The 21,224-nt window shown below is 37.6% G+C and overlaps 1 protein-coding gene across 1 annotated transcript in view; it reads right to left on the bottom strand.

The window, feature by feature from the left end:
• Positions 1 to 2,472: 2,472 nt before the first annotated feature.
• The window catches only part of LOC121426472 (transient receptor potential-gamma protein-like), a 39,190-nt gene continuing 20,438 nt past the window's right edge, over positions 2,473 to 21,224 (bottom strand). Inside the window, exons 2-14 of the mRNA XM_041622793.1 lie at positions 19,291 to 19,424; positions 18,592 to 18,705; positions 16,154 to 16,573; positions 15,286 to 15,491; positions 14,130 to 14,338; positions 13,404 to 13,540; positions 12,210 to 12,235; positions 9,701 to 9,840; positions 8,730 to 8,976; positions 7,222 to 7,417; positions 6,199 to 6,381; positions 4,892 to 4,996; positions 2,473 to 2,820 (exon numbers count right to left, since the gene is read on the bottom strand). Coding sequence (XP_041478727.1) covers positions 2,734 to 2,820; positions 4,892 to 4,996; positions 6,199 to 6,381; positions 7,222 to 7,417; positions 8,730 to 8,976; positions 9,701 to 9,840; positions 12,210 to 12,235; positions 13,404 to 13,540; positions 14,130 to 14,338; positions 15,286 to 15,491; positions 16,154 to 16,573; positions 18,592 to 18,705; positions 19,291 to 19,424 — 2,204 coding nt within the window. The 3' untranslated portion in view covers positions 2,473 to 2,733. The remainder of the gene's footprint in view (positions 2,821 to 4,891; positions 4,997 to 6,198; positions 6,382 to 7,221; positions 7,418 to 8,729; positions 8,977 to 9,700; positions 9,841 to 12,209; positions 12,236 to 13,403; positions 13,541 to 14,129; positions 14,339 to 15,285; positions 15,492 to 16,153; positions 16,574 to 18,591; positions 18,706 to 19,290; positions 19,425 to 21,224) is intronic.

Genomic DNA, 21,224 nt, shown 5'->3' with positions numbered 1-21,224 from the left:
GAATAAGAACAAAGAAAGTTTGAGAAAAATCGTACAAATAATGAGAAAGTTATGAGCATTTGAATATTGCAATCACTAATGCTATGGAGATCCTCCTATTGGCAATGCGACAAGGATGTGAAATGTCACATGCGAACAACTTTCCCTTCGATGGACTACAGTATATGATACCCTCAAAATGTCTCTTTCTGCTTTTTCTTGTGGTGACAGTCGTGATACAAACTCTTTATCCACGATGTAGTCTTTAAAAATATGTATTACATGCCCTCCTATAGAAATAACACATGATCTACCATGTCTACTGATAGATGTGATAAAAGAGGCAATTTAAGTGAAATATATACTAAAGTAATGGTAACGGGGAGAGTTGTTCATAAGTGACATCGCACATCTTTGTCGCATTGCCAATTTGACGATTTCCATAGCATTAGTGATCGCAATATTAAAATTTTCATAACTTTCTCATTATTTGTCCGATTTTTTCTCAAACTTTCATTAATCTTTTTCTTTGATTTTTCTGATTTCACACAATCTATCTTGTTCCAAAGTTTTCATTCTCCTTTAAATCCACAAGATTAAAATCTAAATCTAATATTCGGCTGGTCATTTTTCACAACAGATCTGGATTTATTTCAAATACTTAGAATTTAGAATAATGGTTTTGATTGGACGAGAAGCATTGGACCCATCTTACAATAAAACGTAGTTTCTAGGCCGATTTCGGACCATTTATTTTTGATAAATTAAAGTACACTTTCAATGTATTTTTCTCGTCAATTTTTTTCTTCAAGTCAAATTTCCTGTAAATTGAGCTATTAGTTATGCTTAAAGGTCAAGTCCACCTCAGAAAAATATTTATTTGAATCAATAGAGAAAAATCAGACAAGCACAATGCTGAAAATTTCATCAAAATCGGATGTAAAATAAGAAAGTTATGACATTTCAAAGTTTCGCTTATTTTTAACAAAATAGTTATATGAACGAGCCAGTTACATCCAAATGCGAGAGTCGATGATGTCACTCACTCACTATTTCTTTTGTTTTTTATTGTTTGAATTATACAATATTTCAATTTTTACGAATTTGATGATTAGGACCTCCTTGCCTGAAGCACAAAAATGTTAAAATAATGGAATTCCACGTGTTCAGGGAGGAATGAAACTTCATTTCACATGACAATGACGAGAAAATAAAAATATTTCATATTTCATATAATAAAATACAAAAGAAATAGTGAGTGAGTGATGTCATCAGTTCCCTCATTTGCATACCGACCGAGATGTGCATATAACTGTTTTGTGAAATGAAGCGAAACTTTGAAATGTCATAACTTTCTTATTTTAAATCCGATTTTGATGAAATTTTCAGTGTTATGCTTGTTGGATTTTTCTCTTTTTATTCAAATCAAGTTTTTGTTGAGGTGAACTTGTCCTTTAAGCAGTGGCCTATGCAGGAATTTTTAAAGAGGGGGGGGGGTTCAGGCTGAATAAAATGTTGACAAGCCCTGTCGTTTCCTCTCCCCCCCAAAAAAAATCTTTTTTTTGGGGGGGGGAATAGGGGAATCAAAACAATTTAAGGGGATTTAACCCCTGTTACCCCCCCCCCCCACGTGGGCCACTTTGCACACGTCACTTTTTATTCTCTTCCTAAAAGATGAAAGACACACTTGGATAAGTAACACAAATAATTAAAACCACACAGAATGAAAACTGTATAGATAAATGCTGTACTTTCCGAGACGTTGTGCGGAATCAGATTAATAACCAATCGTTATTTGAATAATGGCATACCACAAGTCAAATGAAATTTTCCTCAATTGAATCTATACCATTCCTTATGATATATAATCTGAAACACGATTTGTAATCTGGAGTTTTGCACTCTCTATTTGATTCGCAGTCAATCACAATATACGACTATACAATTTTTTTTTTCATTTTGTGTAGTCCATGCACGTATACTCGTGTTTCATATGTCTAGCTTATCGAATTCATGGCAATATAATTGTGATAGATATTTGCTCTTTTTTTCAATTTTTCAAATAGTATGCATCGTTTTACTATGCAACATATTATAGTACACTTTTTCCTAGTTCTCTCTTAATTTTCCGATTTTTAGAATGCTAACAATTTCTCTTAATTACATTCCACAACTCACGTGAAAATTTCCTCAATATAATCTACCATTCCTTATTATATATATTCGGAAACACCAATTGTAATATTTGATTCGCAGTCAATTACGATATAAGACTAAATGATTTTTTTCGTTTTTGTAGTCCATGCACGTATATACATACCTGCGTTTCCTATGTCTAGCTTATCAAAATCATGATTATGTAGTTATAATAGATATTCGCCATTTCAATTTAAAACATCGTATACATCATTTCTCTCTATAGATATTATATACAAAATATTACACTTTTCTTAGCTCTCTCATAACTCTCCGATTCTGTTGAGTGCAAACCATTTTCTATTTTGTAAAAAGAACTATTTAGCAGTTCAAGCACAAAGAAGATTTGAGAATGGTTATGAACTCATTCATGTAAAAATATGGTGTTTACCAGGTGTTAACGGTTTGTACATGGAAAGACCATACTACTGTTCCTCTGGTATTAAATTTACAGTGTTAATCCTCAGTTCTTACCGAGTTCTTCATGATATCAATACCCGAGAAAACAGTTGTGTTATTTTCCGTGGATTGTTACTTCGTATGAATATCTCATTTTTGTCAGTAATAAATAAGGTTGTGGCTATTTTCGGGATCACACTGCATGCACTGCAACAGACGATTGGCCAAGATCTTGTCTCCAATTCTCTGAGTGGAAAATGAATTATAGCAGAATGTTAATGATATAAACAATACGCCCGGAATGTTAATTCGGCACCATTCCGGAATCTGTATCTGTCTGCACCTGAACAATGTTGGAAGGACATCAGTTTCGAACGAGCTTGAAAATTTGAAACTATCCAGTGTTAGCCCCAAATCAAAATGGTGTTGTTTTAGTACGTCTCTGGTGTGGTTATAATAGATTCCAGTCTGGTGTTAGATTAACACCCTGGGATTTTTATCCGTATTATTCTAATGATAATGCATTACCTAGATTTTGTCTTGCCCCCCCCCTGCACCTCTCTCATACCCAGGAGCGTCGATCCATGTTTCATATTTTTGAGGGGGTACAAAAAAGCATAAAACAATTTGGGCAAGCTTTGTGCGAAATTTTACGCGCTCCGCGCATAAAATACGAAATACGAAACTGTACGCGCGGAGCACACCGAAAAATTAACAATTTGTTTATTACACATTTTCTTCCAAGTTTAATGGGGTTATTTCAATACCATAGACGGATCCAGGGGCCCAGGGGGAAAGAAAGGAAAAGAAGAAAAAGAAGAGAAAGGATAGGAGAAAAAAGAAGAGAAAGGATAGGAGAAAAAAGAAGGATGAACATCATAGGAGGAAGACTACATAAAATTTTCGCTCGCAGTGATTTACTTATCTTGCTCAATGTGGAGCTTTTTGAGGTCAATTTACATGATATACAAAACATATTTCATCTCAGAAATCGAACTTTGATTGTCCCGTTTTCAGGCCATAATATTAACAGATTTCACTCTCTCACTAGGCTTATTAGATTGATAAATATAAGATATTAATTCAATAATCAAATTGTCCCTTTTTCAGAATGGAATATCGACAAGTCTCATCTCGCGCTTAGCAAGAGAAATAGGAGGATAGTCATCATTTTCATATAATGACAATATGTTCTTAGAATGTTCCGGTTTTATGTCAATACTCAAAGTAGTAATACTGAAACATATTAGCTTTTTTAAAATCAAGATCCACCTCACAATTTCCTACAAATGATTAAACAGAGCTTGAATTGACACTTTTTCAAATCGGACTATCAAATATTTTAAGCTCGCGCTTCGCCCTCGCTTTATTAATTTTCATGATTAAAAAGAATAATTTAGAATGCCCAGATTCTAGGTCGATATCTGAGACACGAGCGCGCATGTTTATTCAGATACGCAGCTTGAACTCTGATTTAAATCATTATCCAGTTTCAGATCAGAACAATGTTCTGCTTGCGCTTTGCGCTCGCATCCTTAATGTAGGACAATTTCCAATTACTCATCCTTTTAATGGTATACAAAACAAGAATAGAGTGTCCCATTTTTAGGTGTAAATCTCGATTTTTTCCGCTCGCACTTAGCATCAATTGTTTAGTTATATACCTATCCTTTTCACGATTACAAAAAGTGCGTAAAATTTCCATTCTTCAGGTAGGAATGTCAAAATTTTCAGCTCGCGCTTCGCGCTCACATTATTTAATTATTTAACTATGTAACGTTTTTATGGCCAACTGCATGCAACCGTTAAAATATCCTTATTTAATCTCAAATCGTATATTAAGAAGTTCTGCTCGCGCTTCGCGCTCGCACTAGTTATTTAGTTGGATACACATTTCGTTTAGGATCACAAACATTGCCCAGAATGTTTAAATTAAATATTTTAGGACAAAATACTTTTGAAAATTAAAAAAAGCTTAAGCTTCGCGCTCGCACTATTGAAAGAAGACTTACATATCATGAAAATAAAGCTTAGAAGCAACTATTAAGACTAACCCCTTCAAAGAAACAAACATAAATCAATTTCGAGCGGCCGATCGGGGAAAATGTGGGTGAAAAAATCCGCCCCCCCCCCCATTGGCAAAGGCTGGATCCGCCCCTGCCATGCCTGCAATACCTTGTATATTATAATTCGTTCAAGTTGTCAAAATTATTAGGGGCAATAGGGTCGCGATTGCCCCCGTCCCTCAGGATCGACGCCTCTGCTCATATCCTGACGCCGCTCCTATCAAACCTACATAATGTTAGAATCCACTCACTCTGTTGTAGACTGTGTGTTTGAGATGACGATCACGACCAAGCCGTATTTTAGGTGCCCTTTCCGTACCAGGTGCTTCGCTTGCCTTCCGCATCCTGATAAGTACCTGTCAATAAATTCAAATTAATATAGTTTATTGATTTCCATCCAAACAAAAAGGAATATTCCTATTTTTGAAATGAAAAACAAAAAATAATTAAAAAACGGGTATGAAAATAATTCTCAAGAAACACTGCATACAAAAAAAAGAAAAATAGTCTTTAGCAAGGTAATAAACAGGCAATACGCAAAAAGCGACTAAATCCCATTACCTTCCGTTAAACCTCCCTGACTCACCACATCACTTGTCTTGCATCTGAATATAGCAATTGAGATTCCTTTGAGAAGATTGTATGCCATCTGAACCCTACACCCACCCTTGGGATGATGTTGAAGGGTAGGGTGGATGCAATCTGAATCCTGTCCTCGAACCCCCCCCCCTCTCCCCGTTAACTCCCCTGACTCACCACATTACTTGTCGCTTGTCGTGCATCTGATCTGAACACAATACCCCACCCTTAGGATGATGTTGAAGGGTGGGGAGGATGCAATCTGAATCATATCACAACCCCCCTCCCTCCCTTCTCCGTTAACTCCCCCGTATGCATTCGTAATTCCGAAGCTTCGTTTTTCCGAAGGTTCGTTAATCCGAAAACGAAATGAGGTTCGTTCATTACGTTTTCGGACTAACGAACCTTCGGAATTACGGACCTCATTTCGTTTTCGGATTAACGAACCTTCGGAATTACGGACCTCATTTCGTTTTTGGATTATCGAACCTTCGGAATTACGACTCTCATTTCGTTTTTGGATTATCGAACCTTCGGAATAACGCCATAAATGTTCGGATTAACGGACCCTTTTTCGTTTTCGGATTGACAAACATCGAGGTATTGGCAATTTACGTGTTTCGGAATTATGAACCTTCGGAATTACGAAGTGTAACCAACTCCCCTGACCCCCCCCCCCCTTCTTGTCTTGCATTTGATAATGACAATGGTGATTCTCTACATGCCGTCTGAACCCAATTACCCACTCTTGGGATGATATTGAAGGGTGGGGAGGAAGCAATCTGAATCATGTCCCCGAACCCCCCCCATCCCCATTAACTCCCCCTTCTTGTCTTGCATTTGATAATGACAATGGTGATTCTCTACATGCCGTCTGAACCCAATATACCCCACTCTTGGGATGATATTGAAGAGTGGGGAGGAAGCAATCTGAATCATGTCCCCGAACCCCCCTCCCCCCTTAACTCCCCCAACTCACCACATCACTTGTCTTGAATCTGATTATGGCAATGGTGATTCCTCTGAGAACCCTACATGCCGTCTGAACCCAATACCCCACCCTCGGGATGATATTAAAGGGTGGGGGTAAACTTCCCGCTTGATTGTCATACTCAAGCATCATCTTCGTCCGGGCAAAATGCCACTCCTTTCTCGCGTTCTCCTGGATGACCAGAGACAAGACATTAATGAAAATCAATCAAATATGAAGATGATTCTTGCACAGATGATATTGTAATGACGCCATGGCTGCCAGAATTAAATTCAATTTAGAATTTTTCTATATAATTATGAAAGTGACATCAGCTTCATTCGAACTTCCCAAAGAGATCCTAAGTCTGTGCATTTTATTGAGATCATGAAATATTCAATGTACTTTTAATCTAGTTCGATTTTTTTTTTAGAAGTTTAACAATTTTCAAAAGGATTTTACTTGGGTAGACTGTATCGGTGTTCACGAGCCCGTATCGTACCCGAGCGAAGTCGGCCACGCCGACAGTCTTATCCACGTTGCCCTGGTTGCTATTATAAACCCAAGGAAAGAAGACAAAGAAGAGGAGGAGGAGGAGGAGGAAGAAGGAGTAGGAGGACTGGAGGAGGAGAAGAGAGAGAAGAAGAGGAAGAAGAAGAGGGAGGAGGAGGTGGTGGAGAAGAGAAAAGAAGAAGGACTAGGAGGAGGTGGAGAAGAAGAGAGAAGAGAAAAGAAGAAAAAAAGAAGGAGGAGGAAGAGAAGAAGAAGAAAAAGAAGAAGCGGGGAAAATGCGCTTGAAACATTACCTATTTGTATGCAGGACTGAATTCTATTGTAGTACATAATAGGAACGCTCCCGTCCTGTAACAGTAAAGTCTTTTGTGATGATGGTGACATTTCTGAGGCCCATATCGACACCGCGAAGAGGAATAGTAGACAGAGAGAAAGATAATGGGAATAGACGGAGTCGGGAAACTACAGAAATCAATGTTTGCGGTGGTCATCGACCAGGATAGCATATAGTATACTCACCTCGACGCGAGAGTAGGTATTGCTGAGCATGGCGATCAGGGCGTTGAGCATGATGGTGACGACGAGGGTGACGTAGATGCCGTAAAGGACGATTCCCACCATTTGGGTGAACCATAGGTTGGCTGGGAGTTTCAGGGAGCTGGTGGTCGTCTCGCCGTAAATCGCCCAGAACAGAGTTGCGACCGACGTGAAGATACTAACATTGTTTGAACAAAGTATAAGATTTATGAAAAAAAAGTATCTGACGAAACGAATCCCGTGAGCAAAAGTTTATCTTTTTCCAAACGTTTATCTTTTTCCAAAAGTTTATCTTTTTACTCATGTAAATTTTTTTGTAAATATTGTGATTCTTGGTATTTAAATAAAACACTGAATTAAAGGAATGCCCTATAAAATTGTACTTGATTTGTATTGCTTTATATTACTTTGTATTATGTTTTGAATGGAAATGAAGTAAAAGAATTGAAAAGAAATGATCATGAAGATGATTATGTAACAAGCAACGGCTTTATTCAGTGGTGTAACCGACATTCCCCTAAAAATGGGGACTGATATCTTCGAAAATATTTTGCTTTTCATACTACTACTAGTACTACTACTACAACCACCACTACTACTACCACCACTATTACTACTACTACTACTACTACTACTACTACTACTACTACTACTACTACTACTACTACTACTACTACTACTACTACTACTACTACTACTACTACTACTACTACTACTTCTACTACTACTACTACTACTACTACTACTACTACTACTACTAATATTACGACTTCTACTACTACTACTACTACTACTACTACTACTACTAAAACCACTACTACTACTACTACTACTACTACTACTACTACTATTACTACTACTACTACTACTACTACTACTACTACTACTACTACTACTACTACTAAAACCACTACTACTACTACTACTACTACTACTACTACTACTACTACTACTACTACTACTACTACTACTACTACTACTACTACTACTACTACTACTACTACTAGCACTACTACTACTACTACTACTACTATGACAGCTACTACTACTACTACTACTACTACTAATACTACTACTACTACTATTACTACTACTACTATGACTGCTACTACTACTACTACTACTACTACTACTACTACTACTACTACTACTACTACTAGCACTACTACTACTACTACTACTACTACTACTACTACTACTACTACTACTACTACTACTACTATGACTGCTACTACTACTACTACTACTACTACTACTACTACTACTACTACTACTACTACTACTACTACTACTACTACTACTACTACTACTACTACTACTACTACTACTACTACTATGACTGCTACTACTACTACTACTACTAATACTACTACTTCTAATACCATGAATACTACTCGTACAGTGTACTCCTCCTTCTACTACTACTACAGGCATCCTCTTACCGCACTTTCTTCTTCATCATTTACAATTACTACTATAGCAGAACTCACTTTTCAAAAGAAACCCTCGTACAGGCATCCGACGTCGGGTCCGCCTGGCAGACGACATCGTTTTCCGTGTTATAGGTCGCATAGAGCTGTGTGAAACCGAGACCGAAGGCGATTAGCACGAAGATCAGGAGACAGAAGAAACGCCCCATATCCACTAAAATGGCGCCAAACGATATCTGTAGAGGGCCCACGAATTGGAAGGATATGGTTGCATGGAGTAGACGCATACACGACAAGACGTTTGCCACTGTTGACATAAAAATATAGGATTTCATTCAATTTCATATGTTTTGCACAAGAAATTAACTTAAAAATCGTACACGTGGACAAGACTATACATAATTATAAGACATTAATGCACATAATGTATTACCTCCCGTAAATGTTAGAAGACCTCCACAGGGTATTAATTAATCATAAACCATAATGAAATAAAATCACCTTTTTTTCTTTGACAATGTAATACACAAAATGCATACCCTTTTCTCCGTGTTTAATGTAATTTAAAATGAGGGCACAAAAGTGGTAGTGATTTTTAACCTGATTGCTAAGAAAGCATGAATACTTGTAAGTAAGCAACCAGAGGACCGACTGCTAGAGTTCCTCTCCGAGGGAACTGGTAATGAGGATTAATGCTTTACCAAAGGGCACTAGCGCACCAAGTGGGAATCGATCCCAGGTCACCGGAATCCGAATCCCCGCTCTTCCGACTGAGCTATCGCGCCTCCGTGTGTGTGTGGGGGGGGGGGGTTGTAAGGTGAGGGGGTGCACAAAACAAAACACAAAACATAGACGTATTCGCAACATACACACACACACCCTCACACACAACACAAACATCAAATATAAAGAACAATGCTTCCGCTAGGTGCACTCTCAAGAGTAACCCAGTCCTATGGGAAACTCATGGCAATTTAACTCACATTTAGAGAATCAAATTAATACTGCGGTTTTATAGCTCGTAAATGTACCTGAAAAGCAGATCTCTGCGACGAGCTGGGGGTCGAAAGTGTCCCATCCATACCTCGATACTTCGTACTTGTCAAAATGGAAGTGGAATGCCTTATCGAGGTTGAAAAATGAATGTGAAGATAGCGCCACAGTGTTGTTTCTGAAAGGCCAACAGAGGTCAAAATATCTTGAATATACGTTACATGAGACCTTATTCTCGAAGTGTCCCCTAAGAATATGGAAAACATGAAACATGAAAAGAAAAAGGCCTTTTCGGTTGCATTCTCTTCTTTAGATTAGCCAGCCTGACACTTGCACGATTTTGTGTCACGTATTGGCACGACTCAAGTCGTGCCAGTGCGCAAACTAGTCATGAACTGGCGTGAAGTCTGCGTAAACACGTCGTGACTGCGTGCCATATGTCGGGACGAGAATTTTGAAATGTTCAAAATTTTGGTTACGAAAAAATTTAGCGACCGGGTCGTGAACTATTCAAACTGTTCCTGAAATCGTCGTGAACTCGTCGGGACGATGCGGGAGGATGCGTGCCAGTCACGAATATTTCACGAACAGCTCACGTCGTGTTCACGAATAGTTCAGCACGACACCGTCCGAATTGCGCAAACTCGTCGTGCCAATGCGGGAAGTGCGGAAACTATGCGCGAACTCCCCGCGCCAGTTCGTGTCAATTTGGACACTGACGGGCACGCATTCGTGAACTATTCATGAACTCGTCGTGATCTTGTCGTGAACTATGCGTGAACAAGTCGTAAACAGTGCGGGAGCCTCCCAGTTCGTGCCCCAAAACGACAAAATCGTGGCCAAAAGTCGTGCAAGTGTCAGCCTGGCATTTGGAATTATATATATACCATACCGACTTCGTAACTGCTATTGTAACAACCTTGAGACCTTAACAAGTCAACTAAAGACCTATCTTTTCCAGGTTTGTGACATATTGTGAAAGCCGTTGCTGTCATCTTTGTCGTCATCATCACCATCAACATCATCATCATTATGATAATCATCATAATCATCATCATTATGATCCTCATCATAATCGTCATCATCCTCACTATCATCAATATCACTTCCATGACCACCACCATCATAATCAACATCATCATCGTTCATCATACAGGAATCACCTTCACTATCATCATCATCATCATCATCAATATTATCAAGATTATCATCTTCATCATCATCGTCATCATCATCATCATCATCACCATATTATCATCATCATTAACGTCATCATCATCATCATCGTCATCATCATCGTCATTAATGTTCTGTGATTTTTCCCATGCAATATCAACTAATGGAAATTCATCAAAGTCAGAATTTGTCATGTAGGAGATGAACAAAAAAGTACTAAGTACTTAGAAGAGTACCCTGATTTGTAAGGAATCCATTATTGATGGATGTATAGTACATGCATACATTTGAAAACACTTTGAACAGATAATAAAGCACACATGAGTAATTTGTCCGCGCGCAGAGCATGCCGGAGAGGCTTAAGTAAAGATCACATGACTTTAATGATTAAAACAATTCATTAAAATAATAGGCCAAATGTTTGTAGATCAACATATAAATGATAAAAATGATCCGACGTTCGAACTCTTTCATAATTAGGGCCTCGTGAGAAGTTTGACTGTATTTTTGTATTTCATTTTAATTAATAGGCTAAATTAAGTTCTGGTTTTATTTTTCTCGCCGTGAAACATTGTACATATCAGTGCCGTGAACTGACCGATATTATGACAAGCTATTTAACTTTTGTTTGAGCTAGACAAGTATCTGATTAACGTATATCTAGTTGTGATTAATGTCAGTAAATTAAAACAAGATCTAACGAGGAATTGTTTTTTAATGATTTTTCGATGAGCTGCATTTAACCCGCGAGTGAATGGGAGCCTGGAATACTCATGTCTGCCCTACACATTCTACCAGATGTTACACTGTGGTGTTAAAACTGACACACGTTGGTGTTTATAGAGGACCACACCCTGATGTGTTAAATTTACATCCTAGAATTTGAACGTAACACAAAAGAGTGTAAATGTAAGAACCAAAGGTGTTGTAATAACACATATAGGTGTTAAACCACACGGGATCGTGTGGTCCTGTGGTTAGAGCATTAGACTCATAATCGCAAGGTTGTGAGTTCGAATCCTAACTCTTGCCATTGTCTCCACTTTGATAAAAAGGCCATAGAGTAATATCTGTCGTCTATAACGTCAAGCACTATGACTGATTAATCTAGACGTAAAATGTTTCCTAGGTAAATTGGTTATATACCAGCTTGGCGTTTACCAGCAAAATGCTGTCCTGTCGAGTTCCTACAGGAATTACCATAAACAGAAACAGAAAAAGGAATTTAACACCGGTGTAAAATAACTGGTGTGGTCCTCTATATGTCCACAGGTTTACACCACAGTTTCTTAGTGTCGCTGGCTTTTAAGTTGTGACTGGTCGGTTCAGTCACAATTCTTTACAAAACGGTATTTATTCAAGCTAACTTACTGGTATATTTCGTCGTTCACTCCGATCTAGTTCCGTGAATGCAAATATAAAAAGTACAAAACACAAACAAAAAATCAAAACCACACATAAGTCGAAATACAAAGAAAGAAACTCGTGAAAATTGCAAAGAAAACATTATTCCTTAATACATGATCTATAAGTTGAGTTTTGTGAATCAGCTTTAGACTGAGGCTAAGGTAAACATGTCTTTTGTAATAAATCTTTGATCGTTTAATTAATTAAAACATGCATCGATTTATTTATAGTTGTGAATTCATGTCGTCATTCAAACTTGCGGGTATGATTTCTCTATATATTTATCTAACTATCATTTTATCTTTCTATCCACTCATCTTTTATCAAATTTATTATCTACCCATTTATCTACCTGATTTGTTGCTTTTTATTTGTTGTATTTTTTTAGCAACAATATCAGAAATACAAAATACAAATGAAATCTAACCTGATATATTTAATTGATCATAAAAAATAGATGTTCGTGTACGTCGTACGTCATAAATACCATAGGCCTACATGTAGGATTCCAAACAAATTACCAAATGTATAAAAAAAATGATGGTAAGTGAAAATGTTGATAGCCGAAACGAATGGCGTTGAAATAAATTCTGGTGCGAAATAAAGTTAAAGGAGAATGAAACCTTTGGAACAAGATAGCTTGTGTGAAAACTGCAAAATCAAAGAAACGGATCGACAAAAGTTTGAAAAAAATCGGACGAATAATGAGAAAGTTATGAGCATTTGAATATTGTGATCATTAATGCTATGGAGATCCTTGACTTGGCAATGCGACAAACATGTGTGATGTCACTTGTGAACACCAATACTTTAGTATATATTTCACTTAAAAAGACTTAAAAAGAATATATCATGGACAAAGAGTTTGTATCACCATAAGAAAAAAAACAAAAAAGACATTTTGGGGGTATTTTACAGTCCATCAAAAGAGAAGTTGTTCACATGTGACATCACACATCCTTGTCGCATTGCCAATTGGACGATCTACATGGCATTAGTGATTGCAATATTCAAATGCTCCTAACTTTCTCATTATTAGTTCGATTTTTCTCAAACTTTCTTTGTTCTTATCTTTTAATTTTATGTTTTGACACAAGCCTACTTGTTTTAAAGGTTTCATTCCCCTTTAACATGTTTAATAATGGAATGAATGCATACCTTACTGATCGTGATTGTTAGAGCTATATACGCCCAGTGAAAGGCGATTGTTGCGAAATCAACTATATGCCAGTACACTGAGAGATATGTCTTCAAGCCTTGAGCGTAGACTAGGGTCACATGGCGCCAACTCATCCCTGTTATCAGTTTAGTGAGAGAAGCATTAAAGGAAACCTAAATATTAATGTCAGTGGAAGACATTGCCAAGTCATAGAAAGTGACATCTTGTTGACATTTCGTAAAATAAATCAGGCCCGTATACACATTTTTTTTCAAAGGGGGAGTTTTCCCTTGCCAGACGCTTCATGCACAGTAAAAACGCTGTTTAAGATTTTATACAACGCTGTTACAGTATTTGTTTAACCAGTTATACAATCATGTTTAATTTATTGAAGAATAGATATTGAAAATCAAATTTTGTTGCACAAGATTTAAACTCTTGTTTAAACTGTTTGAACAATTACTGTAAGGTTCATATAGTAACCAGCGTTGTATATTTTTTTTACTGTGTGTTGAGATAAAACAAAAACCTTTCAAATATGCCCACCCTTATAGTCCTTTAGGCATAACGCAAAGCAAAGTTGTTGTTTTTTTTTACAATTTATATTCGAATTTCGATCTTCGTGCTTGTAACATTATCATCTTTATTCATGACCAGTAGTGCGCCTTTTTTGTTCTTACGTGAGTATTATTTATTCATCAATATGGTAATTATCATTCTTTTACCTATTACCCATAAAAGTACGATTATGAAGCGCGACCCCAACGGGAAGATTGTGTAGGTATATTTGGTGCATTGGTATCCTGTTGGGTCATGACGAAAGCTGACGAAGTCTGGGCATTCGACGAGGGAAATACTGATCCCCATAGTCATGTATAGGAGTGCGTGAAGAAAGAAGATTTGGGAACACGTCTGGAGGATGTGCTGTACAAATCTGAATCGGGGAAAGAGAGATGGGACGTGTTTACACGAGGTTCTACGATGATAAAATAGTAGAGGTCCTACAATGGTCACTTGAAGGACACCTAAACCTGGGTTATTTTGATAGAGACTTAGGGGGAAACATTTGATTTATTTTTCTTCGAATTTGGATACAGGTTAAGAACGATTTGTGGAAGCTTGATTGAAAATTCAATTACGATTCACATTGGCAAAATTGTTTAATTATAGCAGAATGTTATGGCAAACTCTTCATACATTTTACGCCATATAGTTATACTACACTATCAAACATAGTGCATAGGAAAGTTTCTCTCCTTCTTTATACAGTAGATAATGATAAAGACCCCATCACGAAGAAAACATTTTACATTTATATTGATAACACACAGGAGCTTAAGATTCTAGTTTCCTTTTTAAAAGAAAAGAGATATAACATGTTCGATAAAGTGTTTTTGAAAGATGCTATTAAAGTTATAGCTAAGTTGCACAATGAACTGTGCAATTGTGATAGTCTTACTCCATGCCATAATATGTTTAAGAAATGGTAAATATAGTCATTATATGATGGGTAGGTTAATATCTGAAAGAAATAAGACCGACTTAGATTTTAGGCCTAAATCTACTTTTAGCGAACAGTTTCATTCGAAGTAAGAGGTCAATGGCAAAGGATAGTTTAAGATTTAAGCTGAAATTTGATTATATTCAATCATTTGTGGAGACTCAGTCCCCCCACCCACCGAGTTTTCAAAATATTATGTTTCATTGAATATCAAACACACAGTGTGTATAAGATCCTTCAATTATAATCTAAATACAAACTATGTCCTGGAATACATTTCGGTCGCTTGACTCCTTCGCTTGTACACCTACAAATTCCTATTCATTTTTTACGTATTTTCTCCTGGATGGAGGGGGGGAGGGCGCCACTTTTATACTCACGGAGTGGCCATCAGCTTGTCAAACCATCGTACACAGCGTACGTTTTCTGGGAGGATGATATTCAAAATACCGATGAATGGAAATAAGACGACAATGAGGATCACGAGGAAGATACGTGAAATCTCTCCGCAGTATCCCCATGGGATAGGACAATCAGCATACCACCATCGCAACATATACTCCTGGCAGTAGCTGTGCGATACAAACTGTGTATGAAATTTTGAAAAACAAAATGTAATGGAGGAATATGGGGAGAGGGCAAATCGGATAATTTATGAAATAATTACAATAATTTCTTTAATTTTTAAAGAAAATTAAGTTATAAAAACTTATTGTTACAAGTGCAGCGGAGCGCATAGGCCCACACCTGTATTTTATACGCGATAACAGTATTGAAGGGTAAGAGATATTAAAGCTGTTCTCATTATTGCTTTAAAAATGTTTATTTACATACACTTCCAAAGCTATCACCAGTCAGAATTTATTATGTCCACATCAGAGAAGTGTTGAACAATTTGGTTTTGGTCTAACACCAGATAGGTGTTTATACAACACCAATTAGTAGTTAAACAGCATCGGTTTGATTCCAAACTGGTGTTGTTTCTATCTGGTGTGGACATATATTTCGGGCTGGTGGTAAATCAACACCAAATTTTTTGCAGTGTAGAAACTAATTGTGAGAAAATATGACATATATACTGAATATCATAATATTTTCAATTATTTTTAGAGAGTGTGTGTAAAGATTGGCTTACAGCACAGTGTTCTATTGGAGGACCTCAGGATGCATTTGACTCACTAGAGGATAGTCCTTCGATCTCCAAGGGGTTCCTCTCTTTATCAAGCACCCTTTAAAAAAGATACTTACCGTTTGATACTTCAATCGCACAACTCGCTTTAAACGTCCCATTGGATCCGTGGGTAACCCCCTTCTCGACACACTCCGTCGAGATCCACCTGTCTCGGCTCTCTCGTTGAGGGCCTCCCATATTTCATCCTTGCACGTTGCGCAGTCGAGCAGCCGAGTGAGCAGCAGTTCCAGTCGCTTGTGTATGACGTCATAGCATGAAGCAAACACCTGTCGCTCGTGCCGGGTCCTTTCCTTCAGCCGCTCGCCCCAAGACAGCGCCGTTTCGATGGCGTCGTCGGCGGTCAACAGGATGTACGAGTTGCTTGTCATGGATTGGTACCACTGCAGACGAGCGAGGGCGCGCTCTAGTGAGTCGTCTTTGACGCGTGCGAGTGTCTCCTCTTCCGTCGGCATAGTCGCCCCATTGTCAAGGAGCAACTGCAAGAGTTATATCAAATGAAAGCGCAAGCGAGAGAGAGAGAGATGACATATAGAATAAAGAAAATAAAGTGAGACAGAAAGAGGGGGAGAGAGAAACAAAAAAGAGAGAGGGAGGGAGAGAGAGTGTGTGCATTAGGATATCAATCAAAAGAAGAAAATTATTTTATTTCAGGTTAACCATTTGATTTTTCAAACGGTCCATACTTTTCTCTCTAGATCTCTCGCAAGCATAGGCCTACTTACCACATAAACCATTACAAAATGTAAAAAAATAGATAATTTAAATAAAGATAATATTAAAGACATTTATAACGTGAAAAACATATCCACCATTTTAAGGGTGATTATGGCGCTCATGGCGCTCATAATGAAATTCACAGTTTACAGTTTAGCCATTAGAAAGTTTTCAAACTGGCCTGGAAATTTTCAACAGATCTACAGTCCTTTCGATTAATTGGAAGATTATTCAATAAATGGGGAGCAGCTGATGCGAATGCACGGTCTCCCGTTGACCGTCTGGTTTTGGGGAAATAAAAGATCAAGAGTAGAAGTTTCTGAAGAGCGAAGACTAGAGCGACCAGGTTTGCGAAAATCGAGAAGAGAAGGTTGGAGCACAATATGCTGTCAGAAAAAATTTAGAGGTGAGACGATGTTCAACAGGAAGTCAGTGTAGTCTGGCGTAGGTGGTAGTGGGCATTATCACAATAGTAGCTATAATGGTCCAGAGACTCACACAACCGTCACAGGGCCAATGGTAGCCCTAGCTCTCCAACCATGTTCTGGTCACACAATAGAAGAAAACACAATAGCTATTGTCATCAATACCGCAGTACATAGAGTGATCTGGTGGTTGCCCATTGGCTCATACATGAACATGATCAAAACACAAGTTCCTTAGTACTCATTCAATTAGTGTTCAGTCCATCATCTAGAAGGATTCTGGAATGATACTAATTTAAGCGACTAATAAAAGATTCAAATCAATATTCTTCAATCACAGAGAATTGAACAAAATCACAAAGCTCAACTACAGGTGCAACCTGCATGGCCCTGTCCACGGAGGATTATTCTATTGTTACTCGGGGTGCTGAGCATTGTAGCAGCACCCCAGTAACAATAGATAACTCTCCGTGACCAGGTGGGTGTTTCATAAAGCTGTTCGTAAGTTAAGAGCAACTTTAAGAACGACAGGTGATCATTTCTTGTGGTAAAAGAGTATATACCGAAATGTTCATTGGCGATGGGTTAGCGTGTGAGAAAGGATTACCAGTCGCTCTTAACTTACGAACAGCTTTATGAAACGGACTCCAGGTCCATGACCTCCTGGCGCTACTCATAAAGTAATAAAAAACGCGTTAATTGAACTACGTATATTGTGGTAAATGGTGGTGATTGTTTTTTACCTGATTTCTAAGGAAGCATGAATGATTGTAAGCAAGTAACCAGAAGACCGACGGCTTATGCTCCTCTCCGAGGGACTTGGCAATGAGGATTGATGCCTTACCGAAGAGCACTAGCGCACCAAGTGGGAATCGAACCCAGGTCATCAGAATCCGAAAACCCCGCTCTATACTGAGGTATTGCACCTCCATTTTTGCGTCTCTTTTGTGTGTGTTTAGACACTATTTGTGCACTGTAAAAACTGTAGTGTTAAAACTGATACCAATTGCTGTTAAGAGGACCACACCCTGAGGTGTTAAAAAACACCCTAGAGATTGAACATAACACCAAAGAGTGTAAATGTAACAACCATAGGGGTTGTAATAACACCTATAGGTGTAATACTAGCACCACCAATTTAACACCAGTGTAAAATAACTGGTGTGTTCCTTGATATGTACACCGGTCAACACCAGTTTTTGTGTGGCATGTTTAATTGAAGTTAAACAGGAGAATCATAATATATTTACACGACAATAATGACTCAAGACAGGAGTTTAAATGTAAACAATTTAAAATAAGAAAAAAAAAATAGAAATGTAAATAAGATATCAATTGATATATGATAGCCTTACCTGAACAATGGTCAAGTCATCTATTCTTGAAGCTAAGATGAGCGGAGTAGTACAAGGTGGGAAATTATTCGTCACCGCAAATCTATTAATCAGGTCACACCCTTTACTGTCTGCCTGTTATGAGTGACAAAATGAATAAACAAGTGAACATGGTAAAAGAGCGAGTAATTCGGCCCTACTGGATGTGTTTGAATGTTAAAAACTACTGTCTAATTAAATCAAATCTAATTTAAAGGGAATCACAAGTAAATGCATCTAATTTTCAAAGGTTTGAAAAATTAGACTTTTGTTTTACTTCAAATCAAAGTAGTGCATTTTTTTGTTCTTAGAGTCGAGGACAGATTCCTTCCTTTCCATTATTGAAACATTATTTTAGGTTATTGGGTTGACTAATTTGACATGGATTGTACTGTTTTCAAATAAAAAATCTCTTTTGTAGAAGGTATAATTGGAGATATTTAACTTCATGAGAATTTTGTCTTCATCCCCATTATGTTTAGATGTAAGGGGGGCCAAATTAGTTAAGCGGAACTACCAATGGTACAGAGCCTGGAGCTTTTATCTCGTCTCCTCGGCTTGATGTACTGAGAAGAAAAAAAAAGACAGGGCACATGCTTCGTGTTTTTTTTTTTTTTGGGGGGGGCTGAATAATCGGTATTATACTATACCAAAGAATATAAATCTAGTTTCGGTTCTTACTATATAGTTATGCATTGATACATCGTCCGGCAGATTGATGATCTCCATGACAACCTCAACGTTGCGGGATTCGATGGCATGAAGTAGGGCGTCCTCTATAGGTACCTTACAAGCAATCAAGGTTCTCAGAACATCTGCCATGGTACAAAGGTTCATTGAATATTGATTAGTTTTGCGTGGGTTATCCAGAACTATATTTTAAAAACATAAGTCTGTGGATATAATACTGATCTTATATCGACTGCCATCGAGTGCGATGGCATATTCTATTGCCCAAATCGGTTATATAGGCCTATAATCAAGTCCATGATATAATGCTGAATTCATATTGACTGCCCATGAGGGCGATGGTATATTACATTGCCCGATTAGCATAATAGTCCTTTACACCAGAGTCGAGAGGAGTGAGCATGGAAGATTTATGTACCACAAGTTGATGAAGGTGTTCCGAAGCTTGCGATTTCACTATGCTCATCGCGGGTGGAGAAAATGGTGAAAAACTTTAAAGAAAAGTGATTACTCAAGTTATCAAATACTGAATTTGAATTATTTTGATGAAATGTTGATGGCAAGTCTTCAGTTGAATAAAATTTACTTCAAAGATATCAAAAATCACCGCTAAATCGAGGTCTGACCCGATTATTGTCGTATAATCAACGCGGCACTGCATTCACATCTACCGGAGATATCATTATATTATAAAAAGAAAGGTATAGGTCTATAACTCCTTAACACCCATGTAATTCAATTGATAATAAAATAGGTTGTCTTCCTCACCCCACATCCCTTTAGAATACCATGATGCTGCCCCTGGCAGTTATGTGACATAATGGCCCGTATTCTGAAGTCAGGTTTAACTTAATCTCAGGTTTAAAGTTATGGTTTAAGTATGGGAAGCCAAAAGTATCAAAATTTTTGGCGTGTGATCCCTACCCTTAACAAGCTTTGGAAGCAAAACAGTACCCTTGACAAGTACAACGATATCTTAATTGTTATATCAAGGACCGATCACGGACGTCGACTTCCATTTACTCTCATTGGCCCGTTTCTGAAGTCTGGTTTGAATTAAACTTAGGTTTAAAGTTGTGGTTGAAGTATATGGGAAGCCAAAAGTATCAAAATCTTGTATCAAGTTGTATGTTTCTTATGTTTACTGTGCTCTTTCCTGATTCATCGATGGTGAAGACAATCATCTATTTATACTTCCTACACAATTATGAATGATTTGAGAGCCGAGTGAGCTGAAGTCTGATATCTCTACTGTTAGTGATTATGTAATAATTGGCTGTCCATACTTAAAAAACTTTAAAACTGAGTTTAAGTTAAACCCGACTTCAGAATACATCACCTTGTTTTTTTTTTTGTTTCGCCCAAAAAAATGTCCACCTTATTACACTTGATAATCAAAATAAAATAAAATGAATTTTAACTCCCTACGCCAGGCGACTAGATCCATTCGACTCCATATAATAACAATTAGAATAACAGATATTGGGTATAATTGTGGTAAATTTGCCACCCAATGGTAGCTTCCATGGAATTCTTGACTCTGCTTGACTAGTGAGCCTTGTTCCCACTTGTGGATAATGGTGGATGGCAAAGTTACCAGGATAGCAAGTTTATGCAACGTGTGACGTCCCAGTAAACACTTGCGTTTAAAATAAAAATAAAACATAACGGTGAATAATTACCCGTTTTTTGATTGGTTGAAAGTCAAGTTAAGTTAACAGGGGCGGCGCGAAAGGAGAGAAAGGGGACGAACCCACAAATTTATTTTTAGCAATGAAAACAAAATAAGAAGAGGGGATGGGGTAAAGAAGAAGAAAAAAGGTTTAAGGCAAAGATAATAATAAATATATGTCTATATGAAGCTGTAATTTAACTGAGAATAAGATAGGTCGTCTTTCCCTGGCGTTGCCCCTTGCAATCAATCA

This window comes from Lytechinus variegatus, chromosome 13, assembly GCF_018143015.1.
Source record: "Lytechinus variegatus isolate NC3 chromosome 13, Lvar_3.0, whole genome shotgun sequence".
Taxonomy (NCBI): Eukaryota; Metazoa; Echinodermata; class Echinoidea; order Temnopleuroida; family Toxopneustidae; genus Lytechinus; species Lytechinus variegatus.
The sequence above is the reverse complement of the archived record's forward strand: the minus strand, read 5'-3'. Positions and strand labels throughout refer to the sequence as shown.